Source organism: Trematosphaeria pertusa (assembly GCF_010094035.1).
Source record: "Trematosphaeria pertusa strain CBS 122368 unplaced genomic scaffold BU26scaffold_4, whole genome shotgun sequence".
NCBI classification, from domain to species: Eukaryota; Fungi; Ascomycota; class Dothideomycetes; order Pleosporales; family Trematosphaeriaceae; genus Trematosphaeria; species Trematosphaeria pertusa.
In genome coordinates this window covers 2142696-2160614 of record NW_022987215.1, presented here as the reverse complement: position 1 = coordinate 2160614, position 17919 = coordinate 2142696, and the positions used below count along the sequence as shown (strand labels likewise).

The 17919-nt window shown below is 53.1% G+C and overlaps 11 protein-coding genes across 11 annotated transcripts; 5 read left to right on the top strand and 6 right to left on the bottom strand.

The window, feature by feature from the left end:
* Nucleotides 1–74: 74 nt before the first annotated feature.
* Nucleotides 75–3350, top strand: BU26DRAFT_549051 (WLM-domain-containing protein; the record flags this gene model as incomplete). The annotated part of the gene is made up of 3 exons (XM_033831970.1): nt 75–1121; nt 1393–1415; nt 1554–3350. 3 exons carry the CDS (start codon nt 75–77, stop codon nt 3088–3090), a joined length of 2607 nt encoding a protein of 868 aa, XP_033687470.1. The 3' UTR covers nt 3091–3350.
* A 283-nt stretch (nt 3351–3633) lies between these two features.
* On the top strand, nt 3634–4373 carry BU26DRAFT_517082 (uncharacterized protein). The gene is made up of 3 exons (XM_033828482.1): nt 3634–3894; nt 4009–4114; nt 4208–4373. Exons 1-3 carry the CDS (start codon nt 3740–3742, stop codon nt 4280–4282), a joined length of 336 nt encoding a protein of 111 aa, XP_033687469.1. The 5' UTR covers nt 3634–3739; the 3' UTR covers nt 4283–4373.
* A 191-nt stretch (nt 4374–4564) lies between these two features.
* On the bottom strand, nt 4565–5426 carry BU26DRAFT_257383 (uncharacterized protein). The gene has a single exon (XM_033821217.1). The coding sequence runs from the start codon at nt 5327–5329 to the stop codon at nt 4847–4849; it is 483 nt and encodes a 160-aa protein (XP_033687468.1). The 5' UTR covers nt 5330–5426; the 3' UTR covers nt 4565–4846.
* A 734-nt stretch (nt 5427–6160) lies between these two features.
* On the top strand, nt 6161–7808 carry BU26DRAFT_517080 (class II peroxidase). Its single transcript, XM_033828481.1, has 2 exons — nt 6161–6599; nt 6657–7808. Exons 1-2 carry the CDS (start codon nt 6362–6364, stop codon nt 7430–7432), a joined length of 1014 nt encoding a protein of 337 aa, XP_033687467.1. The 5' UTR covers nt 6161–6361; the 3' UTR covers nt 7433–7808.
* On the top strand, nt 7512–7916 carry BU26DRAFT_257410 (uncharacterized protein). The gene has a single exon (XM_033821218.1). The coding sequence runs from the start codon at nt 7592–7594 to the stop codon at nt 7883–7885; it is 294 nt and encodes a 97-aa protein (XP_033687466.1). The 5' UTR covers nt 7512–7591; the 3' UTR covers nt 7886–7916.
* Nucleotides 7860–8790, bottom strand: BU26DRAFT_452737 (uncharacterized protein). The gene is made up of 2 exons (XM_033824807.1): nt 8696–8790; nt 7860–8641 (listed from the first exon to the last, which is right to left on the bottom strand). Exons 1-2 carry the CDS (start codon nt 8765–8767, stop codon nt 7949–7951), a joined length of 765 nt encoding a protein of 254 aa, XP_033687465.1. The 5' UTR covers nt 8768–8790; the 3' UTR covers nt 7860–7948.
* Nucleotides 8791–9806: 1016 nt separating this feature from the next.
* On the bottom strand, nt 9807–10643 carry BU26DRAFT_562198 (uncharacterized protein; the record flags this gene model as incomplete). Its single annotated transcript, XM_033833005.1, has 1 exon — nt 9807–10643. One exon carries the CDS (start codon nt 10641–10643, stop codon nt 9807–9809), a length of 837 nt encoding a protein of 278 aa, XP_033687464.1.
* A 547-nt stretch (nt 10644–11190) lies between these two features.
* On the bottom strand, nt 11191–12012 carry BU26DRAFT_502929 (uncharacterized protein; the record flags this gene model as incomplete). The annotated part of the gene is made up of 1 exon (XM_033826672.1): nt 11191–12012. One exon carries the CDS (start codon nt 12010–12012, stop codon nt 11191–11193), a length of 822 nt encoding a protein of 273 aa, XP_033687463.1.
* A 524-nt stretch (nt 12013–12536) lies between these two features.
* Nucleotides 12537–13202, bottom strand: BU26DRAFT_502928 (uncharacterized protein; the record flags this gene model as incomplete). The annotated part of the gene is made up of 1 exon (XM_033826671.1): nt 12537–13202. One exon carries the CDS (start codon nt 13200–13202, stop codon nt 12537–12539), a length of 666 nt encoding a protein of 221 aa, XP_033687462.1.
* A 2040-nt stretch (nt 13203–15242) lies between these two features.
* BU26DRAFT_562195 (uncharacterized protein) lies at nt 15243–15755 on the bottom strand (the record flags this gene model as incomplete). The annotated part of the gene is made up of 1 exon (XM_033833004.1): nt 15243–15755. One exon carries the CDS (start codon nt 15753–15755, stop codon nt 15243–15245), a length of 513 nt encoding a protein of 170 aa, XP_033687461.1.
* An 849-nt stretch (nt 15756–16604) lies between these two features.
* On the top strand, nt 16605–17834 carry BU26DRAFT_257373 (uncharacterized protein). The gene has a single exon (XM_033821216.1). The coding sequence runs from the start codon at nt 16982–16984 to the stop codon at nt 17621–17623; it is 642 nt and encodes a 213-aa protein (XP_033687460.1). The 5' UTR covers nt 16605–16981; the 3' UTR covers nt 17624–17834.
* The last annotated feature ends 85 nt before the right edge of the window (nt 17835–17919 follow it).

Below are 17919 nucleotides of genomic sequence, written 5' to 3'. Positions count from 1 at the left end.
TCGTCCTGGTCTTCCCCTACACTGCTACCCTACCCCTTATCCTAGGATAGGCTAAATTTGCCACCATTTCGATCATGCAGTTAATGTCCGTTCTCTTCGTCCTTCTACAGACCGCCCTTGCTCTACCGAACGTGCCGCGCATACCACCACTACCACCCAGCCAACTCTACATCGCAGACACAGGCGTAGGCCACCGCAGCACCCCCGTAACCCGCTGGCGGACATCTCTGCGTCGCCTTGACACCGATGGCACCAATGCCGCCAAACTCCGAGAATTCGGTCCCACAGGATCCCCAGGCTCGCCACCGGAACCCATCGGCGCGTATGCCATGACGTCCAACCCCTCGACGCAACAGCTGTACATCGCTACCGGTGAAGGCATCATCCGCACCGAACTCGACGGCTCAAATCCCACACCCATCATCAACGAAAGCGCAAGCGCACTCACGATTACCAAATCCGGGACACTGTACTACGGGACTCAGACTACAGGGCTGATCAAGCGCGCGGACCTGGATGGAAAGAACGCGGAAGTCTTCCTCAACGTCTCCCAAGGCATGAACTTTATCGGCAACCCGCCGTCTTATTCATACTCGAACAGCTGGCCATCCGGTCTCGCCGTCGACGAGGAAAGCCAGCTCGTCTACTGGAGCGCAAATCGCGACCTCGAAGCGGGCTCGATCCGGCGGTATCCTCTCCGCCCGGTGCCGTGTCTGCAGAGCCAGTGCGAAGAGCTGCTTGTTGATTGGATAAGTTCGCCGGGCCAATTGCGCATCGTCGACTCGCATCTCTACTGGGCTGAAGAAGGCCGCTGGTACAATTCACCCACGTCTCTCAAGCGCGCTAAATTCCCCACTACGCGAGTCAGCGGGCCTGGGGCAGTACCTGTTCATACTCTGATCCACTCCAATCAGAGCAAAGTCTTCTTCGAGGCAGATATGACGGGGGAGGTGGACACGCTGAAGATTACGAGCTTTGCGGTAGATGAGCGCACGGGACGGTTGTGGATGGTTTTGATGAGCGGGCTGAGGACCATGTTTGGGAAGGTGGTGGAGCTTGTGGGGGGTGCGGATGCGGATGGAGATGGGCTGCTGGGGGTGCTAAATGTAAATGTTACGGAGGTAGGTTTGCCGGTGGGATTGGAGTATGTGCCGTAGCATGTGAGATACTCAAGGCCATGGCCATGGCAATGGTCGCGGGTCAACGAAAAAGTTCTGCTGTTTCTATTGAGCTGAAGGCAGGATGTGTCTTTTGGTGTAGGGGACGCTGGAGTCAGAATGCGGTGCCTAACGGAGCAACGTAAACAAAGGCGCTAACGGGTAAACAGAGGAAAGAAGAGGTAGAGTAAAGAAACCACCTGCAAAGTGGGTGCAATGCTTATGGATTCTATAGCATATTTTAGGGGGCAGAATAGTGTAAGTGAGGAAGAGAAACAGAAAGGGTGACCCCGCGTCATGGACGCGTCGTTAACTCCGCGCTAACTCCGCGCTACGTCCCGCGCGGCGAGATCGCTGCCTCAACTTCACTTTCTCATCGCTCTTTGCAGACAGCAGCTACTCAAGATTCACCACTTTTGAGCCCCCGCCTAGGTTGAGCGGCGGGCGCCCTTCGTGGCTTGCTTCTAGCTCTTCTCTCGTTGAAAACCCACCCCAACCGTACGCCACCCGCCTCTGCCGAACCGCCCGACGAAATTCGACTGCGCGCCTGCCCACAATGCCCCTCGGCTTCGAGCGCATAAACGAGCGCACGCAGCGCCCCAATGCCCTTATAAACTTCATCAAGCCCCTCCCGGGCTCGGCCGCTGAGGTCGCCGAGAACATCCTCAACCGCGTCGCCGCTGTCTGCTACCCGTTCATGAAGTCGCACATGATCCTCGTACAAGCGCTCGAAGAGTTCCCCTACAACACCGAGTTCGTCGGCCGCAACTTTAATGCAGGAGAAGTGATACAACTAGTGCTGAGAGACCGGCATGGGCGGTGGCTGCCGCAACGGATGGTGGAGATGGTCATGGTCCACGAGCTGGCGCATTGCAAGCAGATGAATCACTCCGAGGCCTTTTGGAAGGTGAGGGATGCGTATGCGGTGGAGCTAAGGGTGCTGTGGGCGAAGGGGTATACTGGGGAGGGTTTGTGGGGACGGGGTAGAAACCTGGCGAACGGCGCTGTGCAGCGGGAGAGCGTGGACCCGGGAGATGTGCCAGAGCACCTTTGTGGTGGAACGTATGGCAGGAGGTCTAAGAAGAGACGGCGAGGTGGCAAGACGAAGGAGACACTGTCCTATGCAGAGAGAAAGCAGCGGCGCATTCTGAAGAAATTTGGCGCGGGCGGCCAGGCGCTAGGAGCGGACGACGGCACCAAAGTCAAACTCGAGGGAGGTGTTGCGAAGAAAGGAAAGCCCAAAGTGGCTGGGAGTGCGCGTGGCAGAGAGCTCAGAGCCGCCGCAGCGCTAACACGCTTTGAAACGGTCAAGAAGGAGCCTGAGGTGAAGAAAGAAGAGACGCCATCGGATAGCGAGACTGAGGACGAGGATACTGGCGGAGAGGATGCTGCCATTGACGTCGACGGCACCAAGATGACAGACGACAAGGGTCGCGCTCTGGTCAAGATCTGTGAAGAGGAAGACGACAAGGACGAGGATGCAATGAGGGAGCTTGCGGAGATTGAAGGTTTGGGAGCTCCCAGGACGAAAACGAATAAATCCCTTCAGCCCCCTTCCGGAGCATCTTCGCAGCCCAAGAAACCCGCAGATCCACCGCCAGCGCCCGCAAAGGAAGCAAAGAAACCCGCCCCAAGCGGCTCTGCCCCCTCCCGCTCTTCAGCACACGTCGTACGCCTCGACGAAATATACAAGCGACGCCCCTACTCTCCTCCAGAACCACAAACTGCACCCACCAGAGTCGCCTGCGCCATCTGCTCGCTGATCAACGAACCGGCCTCGATCACATGCATGGCGTGCTCTAACGTGCTGAACCCACTTCTGATGCCGAACCACTGGAAGTGTAGAAGCGCGGCATGCAAAGACAGTAACTACGTCAATTCCAGCGACGCCGGCAGGTGTGGAATCTGTGGGGCTGCAAAGACGGCAGAATGAACAGTGGTACGATAAGAAACGAAGTTAATGCGTACATGGTTACGAAGGCGCAATTGAAGCAAGTCTAGGATGACTGGCGAATGGCTGACTTGCGGACTGGGTGGATTAGTGCTTGATACACCGGGTTTTGTCCTGGCGCAATATACTTCTTCGTGAGTGATTAGCACTTGAGCATAACTGGGTAATAGTCGGAATCGCATCATCCACTGGATCTAACTAGCTTTGTGAGCTTAACTTATGTTTCTTTGCTTGAGTATACGGAGCACTTCGGCAGCTTGAAGGGAGCCTTCAAAGCTCGATTCATCCTTGCGCCACTAATCTCGCAGTGCGACCTAGTGTTACCCTCCCATACCGTCGCCATCTAGCTAATAGTAGTGACTGCTCTCTTTCCGACCGACACTTTTTAATGCGCGGTCTCGCGAATCATACTCCGGTCTTGTCGGTCTTGGATAGTCTTCCTAATTCAGCCTAGCGCCGCCAAGGTTACAGGAGCTTGTGGCAGGTGAACCACAAACGTCAGTGAGCTCTCCGCACACACGAGCACTTCCGAGCTATCCCCATAACACCACCGTTACACACTTCTACGACTGCGATATCCCCATAAACGATTAGTACCCCTTTGTGAACGCCATACGGGCCATTGATGTCAATGGCATCCCGAGTCTTCGCTCCGGCCGTCCGGACAGCTACCCGCAGCGTCCCTCGACTCCATGCGCCCGCACGCGGTTTCCAGACAAGCTCTGTATTGAGGCAGGAGGCGGGTGCTGCGCCGATTAAGAAGCCTATTGGTGCTTTTCGGGGAGGGTGAGTGATGCGCTCACTTACTCTGTGGACTCTAGAGCCCCGGCCTAGAGTTTGCAGCATTCTACCTACGTCGGTCAAGAGGGAAGCTATCAGGGCTGACTGAGTGCTCCGCAGACTCTTCGGTTTCCTTCTCGGTGCGACGACCGCCGGCGCAGGCATGTACTACTACGTCGTCGATGAATACCGCGTCTCGAACGAGCTTCTGCAGGAAGATATCTACGTACGTCTACTAGAACCTTCTTGGCGTTTCGGGTGCTGTCCGGGCATTTCGAGAGACGAGAGGGATTACGGAAAGGAGCTAATCTATGAGTAGGCTCTCCAGGCTGCGGTACAACGGATAGAAGGCTACGTGAAGACGCTCGAGGAGAAGGTCGCGGCGAAGAAATAAGGAGCTGAAAGGAGACACTCTCAGGATGTACTAGCACGATGGAGGAATGCCTGTAATGGTACAAGGGAAAACCAGTCGGACAGGTATGGAGGAGGATGTATATTATGATACCGCGGATCTCAGCTCATCCACTCGGTCGTGGGTCTTGGGCGGGCTAGCAATATACCAAAGCGTCTCTTTTCGGACTCTCCCTACTGACCGTTATAGGCGAAATGTGGCGGCGCAGATAAGTTTAGCTCCAGGCCTTTCCGTCGAACCACGACCGTACCAGTGGCCTCGCGAGTTTGCGTTTCAGCGTTTCCACAACTAGGCTTGGGAGCGACGTCGTCGAGCTATTTCAAAATACCAAAGCGAGACTGGAGGAGCCCGCTATTGTGTTAAAAGGCACGTACCTGTATTGAGCCGCGGACATGACTCTGACTAGTCGCTGACCATGAGCACGGTGGGAAAGCAAATTCCCAAACAATCAGCCTATTTCGATCCGAGCGCGAATGAAGACGAACTATTCGAGAAGCGTAGCGTCCAGCTTTGTGCCGAGTTGCTCTGACATTGATGCGTCCTCCGTTATCCATTCAAGACACGCGGGTCCATTCTTATCCACACGTAGAGGAGATCCCGTAGCCCCCTCCGCTCAGGTTCCACAAATGAGCTCATACCCTCAATCAGTCGACTGTCAGCCTTCCAGGCCTCGCCAAGGCTCCGCTCCGCTCGAAAGGGTTCAGCCACAATTTTGGGTAACAAGGTGGCCAATGGACGGGGATGCGGTGTCAACGATCTCGACACTATCCGGTGGCGATCTGCAAAACTACCGCATAAGAGTATTGCTTGCACGGATGAGTCCATCGCGAGATCATCACCTTTTCTCGTGGTATACCGATATCCAGGCTTGGAGATCCCGACGGGATTGAATACCGGGGAATCGCATAGGAAATCAATGTCGTGGCACATTGCCAACGACAATGACCGCAAATGGGAGCACACTCGGAGTTTACGGAAATGGACTGGCTCTCTACGCCTTGGCATATCACCCTTAGCCAAAAGGGTCATTTCAGTCCCAAAGGAGGTCTCTCAGCTGTGTCATGTGATTTAGCGCCTGGCCGGCTCCCCACGCTATGGGTATGGTTGTTTTAGCATGTAGATCGCTCCGCTCGTCAAAGCACCGCCCTTCAGATTCTTCAACCTCCGGTTCAATCGACTCTCGAGAACCTACTATATTATCCGATAGCTTTCGCGCATGATGCATGACGCTGTGCTCCGCACAGCGACGGCGAAGAGGCGTCTACATGGACTCAAGCTCCTGTCTATCCCGGCTTCCGATGCGAATCAAAGGGACCATTGAATGCCAAGTGAATAGGCGAATATCCTGCGCTCCGAGCAAGCCACCATTCACGACATCTCCTAGAAATAGTAAGTTTTGTGGCGATCTCCCGATAGAGATTTACCGACGGCATGGACACGACAGGACGTGGATGGCGCATGTTTCACAGCATATCCAGTCGCCCGATAGAATGACAGCCAAAGCGATAGCCCTGGTCCATTGATGCGCGATGGCAACGCCTGAACTGCTTATACCATATCATACACACTGACCGTGATCAGGGGCTCAGGAGCAGAGGTCGGATTTCAAACTGAGCTTTGGATGCTCTTCCATTCCAGTTTGTCCGGGTGATCGGCGTGGCTTAACGGCTGTAGCCGGGTAGCCCGCTTTCGCTCGGTCAGGGCAATGCTCTCTTTCGGCGAAACACCCGTCCACTGACTATCAGAGCAGCTCTCACTAGTCGAACTGCCTGCGCATGATCCGGCCAGGGGGTACAAGGGCCCAGGTTCTATTTTAGGTAGATTTTTCTGTGGCTGACGAGCAATATTCCCGCCACAAGGAAAGATCGCCTCGTTGCAGCACTGTGTTTCTTGGTATTAAGCTGGACTGCAAGCGGGACAGATATGGGACATGAGTCCGTATAAGATGTAAGGTTCCAGCCCGGACATGATGCAGCCAGTGTCTCGCGTCATCGATTCCATCGAGAGCTTTTCCTCACTTTACTTGTCACTCGTTTTGCGCTCTTGCTTTAACGCCTCAAGATGTTCCGCAACGGTTTCGTCTCACTGACCCTTCTTTTGTTAGCACTCCTTGCGGTAGCATCACCTCTCGAGCAACGCGAGGCTTCTCCAGGATTGATTGACAATTTGCTCAAAGGCGCTCTCAGCGCTATCCAGCAGCTAATCAAGGATATCCTAAGCGGAACCAAGTCCGGTATAACGGATGAAATTGCCAACAAGCCGGCGATCTGCTTGTCAGCTGTCGACAAATGCTGCGTCTGTAAGTCAACCAGGGCCTCTCCCCAAACTCACGGGATGGAAATGCTGACCAGATGAGGGTGGGATGTATCCGCCGAATTGACGAAACTCTTCAAAGGCGCCGATGGTCAATGCAACGACAACGCTCGCGCCGCCATCCGCTTCGGCTTCCACGATGCAGGCGCGTGGGACAAAAACTCAGCATGGGGAGGCGCGGACGGTTCGCTCATGATGGACTTCGGCGAGCAGGACCGTCGCGAGAACAACGGCCTCCAGAACATCCGGCTCATCCTCCGCGGCGTGCAGTCCAAGTTCAAAGTCGGATACGCCGATCTCGCGCAGTACGCTCATAACCACGCCACCATTACGTGCCCCAAGGGTCCACGCATCCGGACCTTCATCGGTCGCAAAGATGCAGCGAAGGCCGGACCCGAGGGCCTGTTGCCGAGTCCATTTGATGATCCGGATAATTTAATCAAGCTCTTCGAAAACAAAGGTTTCTCCGCACATGACCTCGCCGCCCTCGTTGGGGCTCACGCTGCAGCCAAACAACGTTTCGTCGATCCCTCGAAAGCCGGGTTCCCGCTCGATACCACGCCCGGAGTGTGGGACGTGGAGTTCTACAATGACACGCTACAGGAACCGCCGAACCCGAATATCTTCGTGTTGCCGTCCGACAAGGCGCTATCACAGCATGCCGCAATCAAAGACGAGTGGCTAGCTTTCGTCGGCAACCAGCCTCATTGGAATGAGGATTATGCAAAGGCGTACATTAGGATGAGCCTTTTGGGAGTTACGAATTTAGGAGATTTGAGGGATTGCACGAGGACGCTGCCGAGAAAGAGGAGCTTGTAATGCGAACGAGCTGTTGAGCGTTAGGACTATGCAGAAAAGAGCATCGGGGCAGTTTGAGATACCTGGAGTCAAATGGGTTGGAGCGTTTTTCACATGTCAAGAGTGGACGACACCTGGGTTCTTTTTTACTCTATCCCCACATATCGCTATGGCGAGTGAATGTTTAATTTCTATTGTCTATTGGATTACATACTCCTATTGCATTTGGCATGCGGCTGCTTGCGCGACGGCGGATATCCTTCAATCTCGCGTATACCGTTGAGCAGGCATGACGGCAAATCACGTCCTCAGGCTATAGCTCGTAATGATTTCTTCTGGAGGAGTATCGACAAACGTCTCGTCGACTTGCTGGCTTGGAATGAAAGAATGCTTCACGGATTTGTTCGAACTTTGTCATTTGCTACAAGTGATCATGCTCATGGAGCTTCGCCTTCACCTGATGGACACACGTAAGCCTGGATGGCTTCACAGAGCGAAACAGAACCGAATTGACTTTGAATTTCGGCCGAAATGGCTTCACGACTCCTCCACGAACGGCAACTTCCTCGGCCTCCTAAAATGATCGCTAGGCAGGAACCTCCACGCCCCCCGATGCCTCCATGCAAACACATAATTAATAACATAATCTGCAATCGCCGGCATCGTCGGCCAGTCTCTTCCTTCATACGTCCGATCGCAAAGACCCATCACCATGGGCGGGACCTCGAACTTGCTCTGCTTCATCGCCTCCGCCTCGCACTTGTCATACACGTCCTGCAATTTTTTCGCATGCTCGGAAGCTACGCAGTCCAACGCCCACAGCGTGCCAATTTCGTCCGCGAGATGGGTGCGCAGTGCGTCCCCAAAGATTTCTAGCGTCGCACGGACTCCTTTTCCGTCATAGTCCTCCGGCTTGGTCGTCCTTGCATATGTGTTTAGGCCCTCCAGTCCCTCGAGAAACGCATGATGCTGCTCCACATTCGCCTCCATAACGCCCTTCTTCACGCCCGGCACCTCTTCAAAACCTGGAAACAACATCGTCTCCTCCATGACATGGTGGTGCATGATCCAACCCGACCACGTGGCGACGAAGAACAAGAAGTCAGCGACTGTTTGAGGGGAGGTGGTGGGGATGTTGGGTGCTTGAAGGTAGATAGCGTTCAGGCCTCGGATCATGGCGTTGTGAGCGGAGGCCATTTCGTTGGCGATGTGGTGCGCCGAGTGGTGCGTCTAGAGAAGGGGTTAGTGCTTACTGCGAGAACGTCGGACAACAGCAGGACGTACGACATCTTTTGTGGCAGAAGGCGTTTGAAGAAGTGACCATGGCCCATCGGCCCATTTCGAAGAAGGCGGCATGTTGAGAAGGTATTCAGTTGTTGGGTGCACGGATGTTACGGGTGGATCTCTTGAGGATGATATAGGAAAGCTCGCAGGGCTGTGCCGCGACTGCGCCCCACAACAACCATCTTGTTTCTGATTCGACTAATGCGTATCATTGGCGTCGCTCTAAACTTTTGGCCCCCGCTAGGCGCAAAATACCGCCTTTTTCGACTTGCTGATTAGAACTCCGTCTAGGTAACTGACCGCGCAGCGTTTCCTTTCGTACCAAACGAGAGCCCTCTTTTCTGTCTCGGCATCGGTATTTATTCTTCATCGGATCTTCCTACGGGATAGGGTTTACGCAGCGCCCAATGAAGCGGGTGTCAGGAGAGATTTCGGTGCTCGGTCGCGAAATGGGGCCGATGCGCATTTCTCAAACCGGCCGAAGTAGGTCTCATCACGGGTCCTTTCCGGGCATTGAATGATGGACTATATATTGTACTTAAACAATGGAAATGTGCAATGCAGAAGAATGGCATGAGAAACTAGTGGGCTATTAAGTGCAGACGAGAGAAAACGCGGCTGTCATGACAAGCGGCTCAAGGGTGCAATGACATAATAAAGCTTTCTTCGACTTCTGATCAATTCAATTTTTCGACTCATGGTAGGATCCACGAAATACGCGCTTCCGTGTCACGGACTTCGGCGCTCGTGCGTTTCTGCTCATTTCAAAGAGTCCGATCCCCACAACCTTAAGCCCCATTCTACTCGTCCTTCTAGCCATGGAAAAGGCGGCGGATCTGGTGATTCTTATCCACGAGTTCAATGATCCCCGCCTTCCTCAGTTCAGCAACCTGGCTCTCACAGGCCTTGATTGTGCGATTTGGAAGGTACTTGTCTACGATAATACTGTAAGGGACCCACTGCTTCCATGCCTTCGCTAGAGCCGTCAGCTCATCCCGTGTCCAATGTTGAACTGGAGATGCGGGCTGCTTCTGTGGTGTGGACGAGGTGCCGCCTTCAACCAAAGCCAACAATTCTTCGTCATCCTCCAAGCACTGCTTTGAAACACGGTCTACTGGAGGGTCTCATGAGTCGAGACTTCCTTTTTGCGAAGCTCAGGAAAGACAAGCTGGTCTAGCTTGTGCTCCACGTTGACATTGCGTACCGCGGTTGGATTCAACGGCCATTGATGAAGCATGCTCAGGGGTATATCGTCCTCGCTCAAAGAGCTCACAGAGGCAGCATTTTTGTCATGGTCGGTCACGTCTTTCGCGTTGTCGGTTCCAGAGGCCTGCGGACGCTGTTTGTACACAGAGTTCCAGTATTCTGTATCGTCATCCAAAATGTCCTGTACGGCGTACGGCGGAGTCCCGGGAGTCAGTCCAGTTTGAGCAAGCCCATGCGACGCCTCCTGGATATTTCCAGTAACCCGAGACTGAAAGTGCTGCTGCGGTTGATTGTGGACTCGATCGTTCCGAAAAGGATTCAGAGACGCGCCGTCAGTGACTCCGTTGGGCCAGTCGTTTTGGTTCTGCGGCTTTGCGTGGGTTCGTTCCGAGTCGCCAGCCCCTCGGCCAGATAGAGCTACTAAGCCCAAGGCCGCATTGGACCTATCATCGGTGTACTTCAGGAATTGGTTGAGATCCATCACTCTTTCGCATCCATTCTGTGAGGAAGCTGGTGTATGAGGCTCTGGAACTCCTTTGACCGAGTTTGCAGCTTGTGAGACATCGCCGTGGTCGTTGTGTGTTAACCCGGACGTTGGCTCGTCGCGAAGTTCGGCGGAAACACCATTCCGGCGATATTCGATCGGAATACCATTGATGATGACTTGATCGTCTCCGTCCGCTAAATCAATCGTGAACGTCATGACCGGTCCACCGGGATGGAAATCGTTGTGTTCGCTCATGGTTGCGGATGAGGGGTTGAGGAACGTAATGATGTGGGTATAGTGCTAGATAAACCCGAAGGGAACTCTTATTTAGGTGCGCAGGTAGGGGGCAGTGCACGGCCACATATCTACTCATAGTGAATTCTTGACGATCGTAGTCACCGAATAATGATACAGTTAAATGTGCAGTGAAGTATATCGTTCTTGGCCAAAAAGCACCAGGGAAACCGGGCTACCTAATGTGGGTTAACAATGATTGTGTCAAAAGTGAAAAGAGCTTACTCACTGAATCCAAAAACTTCCATGCTCATTAGTTCTAGTGGGAATACCCTTAGCACGTACGAAGAAAAGAGTTGGGATTTGCCCATGCTTAAGTTTATAGCCATTCATACCATTCATATATTAATTTACGCTATAGTTATTACTCTGATATCTGTGATTTCATTTATTGGGCCGGTACTCCCCTCAGACTGGATTCTCATGGTGGTATCATCGCGTTACCGCCCGCCTTATGCGCTGCCGCCTCGAAAGCGACGTTATGCGAGTCGTTGCCATTCATCTGCATTCAATGTCGTCCTTCTTCGTGGAACGTAGAACCGTACCAAACACGCTCAACGAAGTCGATGGTACGAATCTCTATGATGAACCCAAGAAACCGCAACAAACCAATCAGTTCTCGACAGTTGGCTACTGTGCGTTCTGGAAGAATGTCTCGAACGATGTCCTCGTACGGGATTTTCTGGACCCACGCTTGGACTAGTTTCGTCTCTTCTTCGCTAGTCCACATCTTTCCGGATTTCTTCCGACGGTGAGGTTCCTCGGGGGCTGCAGTGCTTGAGCCATTCTGCCGGTTGAGCCGTGGAATCTCAGGATTGAAGAAGCTGTCAACTTCAGTGGTTTCCAGAGGACCGAAGATAACATTGTCTTGCTTTGATCCTGCAGCTTGCTTGGTACCACTGGTCAACCCATTGTTCAGGTTGGCTGTCCGCAATTCAGGCAGGGCTTGGTAGCCACGAGACTGGGCTTTTTTCCCCCGATAATCTCGAATGTCTTCCACGGACTGCATCCGGGAAAGGCCGCTATGTTGTCCACCTGCCTTGCCATGTTGAGAGGGCGGGAGTACAGGCTCTTCTCCGGATTCAGGCGAGGAATGTTCTCCTGCTGGGAAATGGTGTGCGTCTGCGCGGTCTGTCGCTTGGCAGTGGCTAGGTTCGTTCAGGTTATCTAGACCGTTTCCAGAGACCTGTACGGAGGCATCCACCATTCGATTTTGTTCCGCGGTTGCTGGTTCGAGAGGCCGGAAAACGTACTGGGGACCTCCAACTACACCCCAGATACCGCCTTCCTTGGGGAACTCAACCTTCACTGTGACCCTGCGTGAGCCCATATTCTCGTAGTTGACGTTGAAGTTGAAGTTGTGGATTTGGTTGTTGTGGTTGTTGATAGGCGCTCTGATACAATATACTGAATTATTTATATAATCGGGAGCCTCATGAAGATGTCACAGTGCATCGTCATTGTGAAATGACCATGGAAGCTCCTCGGATGGGGGATGGTACATGTATAAGCTATTTCTTTACAATGTATGGACTTAAAGCACTTCCCCGCCTCGTCGTGGCTGCCAGGAACCGTCCCTATTCACTTATTTTCATTTTGGCTTCATTTGAGTCCTTTTGTACGTAAGCAGAAGCTTTGCTTGCTGATTGTTAGTCAACACTACCTTCGTAGTTTAACGACTCAAACAAGGAAAAATCAATGTCTCAATTAAATCCCCACCTCCGAGGTTAGTGGCCCTTTTGTTCACTTCTGAATTCTTTCGCTAGATGAATAGGCTATGGCTGCAAACGATGGTGTTCCATTCTAAACTTTGGATTCCCCAACTCATCACGTTTCTCCGATATCGAAGTCGGCCTACAATCCGCCCTTCCAGCAGTCCTCTTTGAGTGGAGTAATCCCCCAATCTTTCCACTCCCCAAAAGTAAAATTCCCAGCCAGAACATCGTTCGCCGTCCACGTCCTCTTCTTGTCCCCGTACCCCGCCAGCAGCTTGAGGTACATTTCCGAAGCCATCGGTCTCACTCCAGCACCTTGAGTGTGGAAAATACGCCGGTCTCTCACCGACTTCTCAGTCTTCCCAGGCAGGTTTAACAGCACGGAGATATCCGAATCGGATGTCATAGCAATCCACAGCCGAAGAATCATCTCGTCTTCCTCATCGGTGAAAGTGATCTTTGGTCGACCTCGGGGTACATTTTGTATGAGACCCTTGTCTCGTAGGTGTCTGGTGCGTCTGATGATGATTCCATTTGGTAGTCCTATGTCAGCCGCAATTTGAGCGACCAAGTAGCCTTGTCGACGTCCATCGATAACCTTTTGGTCTAGTTCGTCTGTCCATTGGAAGTCCGGAGGTACTAGTGCTTCCTCTTTGAGCTTTTTGTAGTGCTCGCGGACTGGCTGGGGTCCTCGATTGAGCTCTGATGCGATCTGGTCCCATTTCAAGCCGTCTTCGTCTCGCAATTTGATAAGACGTTGGCCGTCTTCCTTGCTCCACTTCTTGTTCATATGCTGAGGTGCCATCGTTGTTGGCTGGCGTTCGTTGCGGTTCGGTTGCTTGAGAGCGTGGTCTGTTTGCATGAAAAGTTCTCAGCCAGGCGGTTTATATATATTGGCGTGCCCATCGTGGCCGAGCAGTGAAAGAAGTATTGGCGATGGATCCTCTGCCGCTGCACGGATCTCAGGAAGTCGACGTGAATGGTAATCACACTTTCACTTCTAATTGGATGACTCACTCCTTGCTCAGTACCCTCCTTCCAGACCGGATTATCACTAACAACGTCATCTCCACCCCACAGTTATCCGTCAGAACCTTTACCATGATTTTGGGTCGTGTAGCTTTGCTTGGTTCCTGATTTATGACTACTCCGCGATGTCTCGTGCCGGTGTCTTCTCGGGTGCATATCGTGATGAAGGCAGGTCTCGCACACATTCAAGCTTGGTATCTACTAAGCGGAGATTTCCTATCTCTTCATATGATACAGTTGTGTCTCACTTTCGAGAACTTGACCGCGAGAAACCCGGTTGTGGTCCAACTACCCTTGCCATAATCGACGCATGGACAAGCCAGACGACGCATTCGCCAAGTCCATTTCCACCACCTCCTCCAGCATCCACATCCCCCATCCTCCATCCTTTCGTCTCACACCAGAAACGAATTGTAGAAGAAGGAAACATGTAGTGGCGTGAGCGGAGTAGCTTTCCAAAGATGTCAGGGTAAGGGAGAGTGGCCTGGCTAATCGATATCCTCGTTCTCCTCATCGTCTTGGGTATTGACCAGGGCGTTGGTCTCAGCGTGGGCGTCCTCGGGATCGTCAGCCGCGCCATCACCGCCGTTCTCGCGCTCGTTGGGCTCAACCGAGAAAGTGCTCATGCCGTCCTCCTCGTCATCTTCGAGCGGGTAGCTAGCCACGATTTTGACGCCCGGTGCTGTCGCGGTCTCGTCCTCGTAGATCTTGAATGGCGTGCGCTCCGTGTCGAGGTGCACGTGCGGCGCGCCTCTAGCGTTCATATTGGCAGCGATATTGTTGACGCGGTCGCGGGCCCCGTCTTGGTCGCGAAGACGCTGCGTGCGCTCGGCGTGCTCCTCGCTTGGGCTGCTAGGAAGATTGGACATACTGGTGCCTGTGACCGAGTTAGAGACTGAAACTTGAGAGTGCACTGCGATGTGTCTTCGAAGATGAAAATTTTTGCTTTATGGAGATATCTCCACCGGCTGCGTAGCGAGATTACATCAGCGATTCTTGTTGGAGTGAAAGGCATGGAGGCTTTGGTTGGCTGTTGGTGTAGCAAATGCGGTTAGTTCGGTCTCGGGCGGATCCGGAGCTCTACTGTCGCGCGTTTGGGGTTCGCGGCGGTGACAACTAATCGAGCGTGTAGAACTTCTTGCGCGGTTTGCATCGACCTGAAAAGCTATGGTTGAAGATTACCTCTTCCGAAAGAATGGGTGACCGGGAAAACAGAACTATTAACGTCACGTACCTTGATTATCCGCCGGCTACTAGGTCATGTTACGATTTTGTAAGGGAACATGCTGATGTAGTGCAATAATCGCGCTGTACTCTATACTCTAGATCAACTCCATGTTATATCGAGGTCTGTTTTCTGTCATGCTTTTAGTATCGCCTTCAACGGAGTCGTTATGTTAGTCACGGCATCCTCGTTCACTTCGGCCCCGTCTTTCTTCGGTCTTCGTACCCTCTTCGCCGGTCTTCCCAGTCCAAAACATGCATGCTGGTGTATGTCGAAAAGCTATGGAAATGGATGTTAACAAGTCATAGTATCTTATAGAGAGTGATGAAGGGAAGAATGAGATTATTATAATAAAGTTACCAGTCTATGAAGACCGGCAGCTTCGATTAATCTATCCGCAAGCTGGTAATTCCTGCCGAAACCATGTTTACCTCAACTAGGCCGTGTATTCTAGAGTGTCCTGGATGCAATGTAGGAGTTGGGTTTGGGAGCGTGGGAACCGCAGAAGGTCGTACATTCTTTTGAATCGTATCGCGAAGTGAATTCTAGGTCTTTCCAATCAGGCAGCAGCATCCGGACCTCCGTACCCGTCTACTCCGGATCATTCATGTACTGCCTGTAAAGATAATCATCCGCCAGGCCGCCAGCATGCTCCGCTATCGACTCCTTCTGGCTCGCTTCGACTGTGATGCCGTTCAGCTTCTTGGTAAGAAACAACGCGAAGTCCCGCTCGCTGGTTCGTCCCGTATTAAAGAGCTTATCCTCCCACTCGAAGGCAGCCTCTACCTTGGCACGCAAGTCTTGGAACCATGCACTGCGTGTCTTCCAGTCCTGACCCAACAGCTCGCCGAGGAGGTAGCTGCCGACCTTGTCCTTCCGAATCCAGCCACCCATGACGGCGTAAGTGGCCGGAGTCTGAGTGGTGCCGGGAACTAGGATGCCGTTGTACACGATCCAGCACCAGTCGCGGAAGATGTATAGGATTCCGGTGCGGTTGAAGTCAACTTCCCGGTCGCCGACGTACTGGTTGACTTGGTCTGGGAACTTGAAGATTGTGGGCTGGCTCTCGCTCTCTGCTGGCTGACCTTGTTGATTGGAAGCCATTGCGGAGGTCTCGATAGATACGGCTGGATTGTGGTGGTTGTGGTGGTTGCGGTGGTGGTGGAGACTCAGTGGGGAGGTAGGCTTCAGGCAGTCGAGGTCGGTCGAGGCTCGATTTAGTTGAGGGGTCCTAGCGGTTGAAGAGGGCCTAGCGGTCGACGGGGTCCTAGCGGTTGAGCTCGGTCGAGGTCAGAGAGGCCCGGTTGTGTTGAAGAGTTCCTGGGAACTTCGGGTACAGTGCTTTATATACTCGGCAGGACGCATGCGGTGAATTGAACTGTTCTCGGCTACTCTCTACGGTGACCGCTGATTCCAAAGGTGGACGCATCATAACGACATAGGATATATGATTTATGATGCACAATTGTGGTGAAGGATGATATACCGAAGAAGATATTTCCAGCGTGGCGAAAGAAGAAGGCTTTCACCTCTCGAATCCAAGGTCAAGGAGCCAAAAAGGAAGAGAAGATGAAGAACTCTTACTCATCATGGCAACAAATCCAATGGACTGCACCTTCTCTGTCAGGTCTTTCCCATCAAGCCGACTTCCACAACTATTATATACTCGCTTCGTTTGCTGTCGACCCGTTTCCCTCCAAGTCATGCGCTCGTTGCATCTCGTCAGGAGGGAAAACATTCCCGCAAAGAACGCAGCGCTTGATCAATGCAACTGGAAACGTAGACCGAACCTATTCTCGAATAATGCGTCAGCTCTTAAGTTGGTGAGGATACAGCTCGTAATATGTGGCCCCAGGGTAAATTTCCAAACCTCAAAGCCACACCAGAGGCGCAGTAGATAGGCACGGTGGCTGGTGCAGAAAACTTTGTCAACTCGTTCTCATCTAGCAACATTGGCTGCGGTTGCCTGCTCTTCCTTTTCGGAAACGGAGTGTTGGACTCTCAGCCGCATATCCAAGCGCATGGAAGGCATGCACGGTAGAAGGCATAAAGTTCCGAAACGAGACACGCAAAGACTCCAGCCAGGTCTATGTACACATTAGCGCCTAGACGATTGGAAATGGCGCTGCAGTCGCTGAGATCGGAACTGTAAGCAAGCAAGGATTGAAGTAACGTCGCGTAAGGTTCTCCACGCTGAGTCATGACTGCCCAACCAACCCCACCGTTTCATGACTCAGTCCAACCAACGCAGCAGGAGGCTAGAGCGGCTACTCTTTTTCTCTTCGCTGTGCTCAGGCTAGAGAGAGAGCAATCCATGCCCAGGTGCCCATATGTGCGTATCCCATAGATTGGGTCAGACGAGAAAGATCAAGTCACGTGACACTCGCGTCACAAATATCGCGCGTGCTCCCTTGCCCATATCGCGGGTGGATAGATGCCTTCAGAATCCCAAAGGCTGTAAGACATCGGTGCAGTCCAGCTTTTCGCAGCAGCCGTACTCCTCACACTCTCTACCGCGACCCGATAGCCATCAAAGTGCCACAGGCCTCGAGCGTATTCCTACCCACGCAAATTCCAAGAAATTCAACAGCAGCAATTCAGATAGTCTGCGCTGGTCTACTCCCACCCAATCGCTTTCCCCTCGCTTACGCCTGAAAATCTGCCTTGCAGGATCGCACGCACGTTCACAATCCTTCAGCCGCGCCCACGATCCCCTCGCTTATCCGACCCCCACCATTCCCGAAGCGGAAAATACCCGAGCCCCAAACGGGAAACAGGCGTGGTCCGCTGTGTCTACCTCAGAGCGCGAGGAAGGTAAGAGCGCTGGGCATATAAAGGGCTTGGGGCGTGGTTTTCAAGTGGACAGGTTTTGGGTCGTCGGGGGGCCGAAGACTAAAAGCGCGGAGCGGGAGGGGGTTTGCGGAAACTGGCGATGCGGCGGCGTGGTGGATGGGGGAATCTTGCGATACTAGCGATGCTTGTGATGGCAGGTTGAGGACGAGATTGGGAGGTGGTGGCCGCGATGGAAGAGTGGGGAGTGACGGTTCTTTGGGGGCTGCGGGCTGCGGGCGGTCGAGGGGGAGGGCGGAGGAAGAGACAGGCCGCCGGGGGCATTAATCGTGGAGGTATATATGCGGTGGGAAGTCCTTCGCGTGGAATGCAAGAGTTGAGGGCTCGCCGGTGTTCTGGGTTACCTGTTACCTGCGGGATTGATCCCGATACGTCGGTCTATACATAGACGCATCCCTTTTACGATCCTCCCAGGCGG

Excerpts from the sequence above, each read along its gene's own strand:
- BU26DRAFT_517082 (XM_033828482.1), top strand. The coding sequence starts at position 3,740 with ATGGCATCCCGAGTCTTCGCTCCGGCCGTCCGGACAGCTACCCGCAGC. Across the intron at positions 3,895-4,008 it reads ATTGGTGCTTTTCGGGGAGG|ACTCTTCGGTTTCCTTCTCG; the intron begins GTGAGTGATGCG and ends AGTGCTCCGCAG. Across the intron at positions 4,115-4,207 it reads TTCTGCAGGAAGATATCTAC|GCTCTCCAGGCTGCGGTACA; the intron begins GTACGTCTACTA and ends ATCTATGAGTAG.
- BU26DRAFT_257383 (XM_033821217.1), bottom strand. The coding sequence starts at position 5,329 with ATGACCCTTTTGGCTAAGGGTGATATGCCAAGGCGTAGAGAGCCAGTC.
- BU26DRAFT_517080 (XM_033828481.1), top strand. The coding sequence starts at position 6,362 with ATGTTCCGCAACGGTTTCGTCTCACTGACCCTTCTTTTGTTAGCACTC. Across the intron at positions 6,600-6,656 it reads TGTCGACAAATGCTGCGTCT|GGTGGGATGTATCCGCCGAA; the intron begins GTAAGTCAACCA and ends TGACCAGATGAG.
- BU26DRAFT_257410 (XM_033821218.1), top strand. The coding sequence starts at position 7,592 with ATGTTTAATTTCTATTGTCTATTGGATTACATACTCCTATTGCATTTG.
- BU26DRAFT_452737 (XM_033824807.1), bottom strand. The coding sequence starts at position 8,767 with ATGCCGCCTTCTTCGAAATGGGCCGATGGGCCATGGTCACTTCTTCAA. Across the intron at positions 8,642-8,695 it reads CTTCTGCCACAAAAGATGTC|ACGCACCACTCGGCGCACCA; the intron begins GTACGTCCTGCT and ends CCCCTTCTCTAG.
- BU26DRAFT_257373 (XM_033821216.1), top strand. The coding sequence starts at position 16,982 with ATGTGCGTATCCCATAGATTGGGTCAGACGAGAAAGATCAAGTCACGT.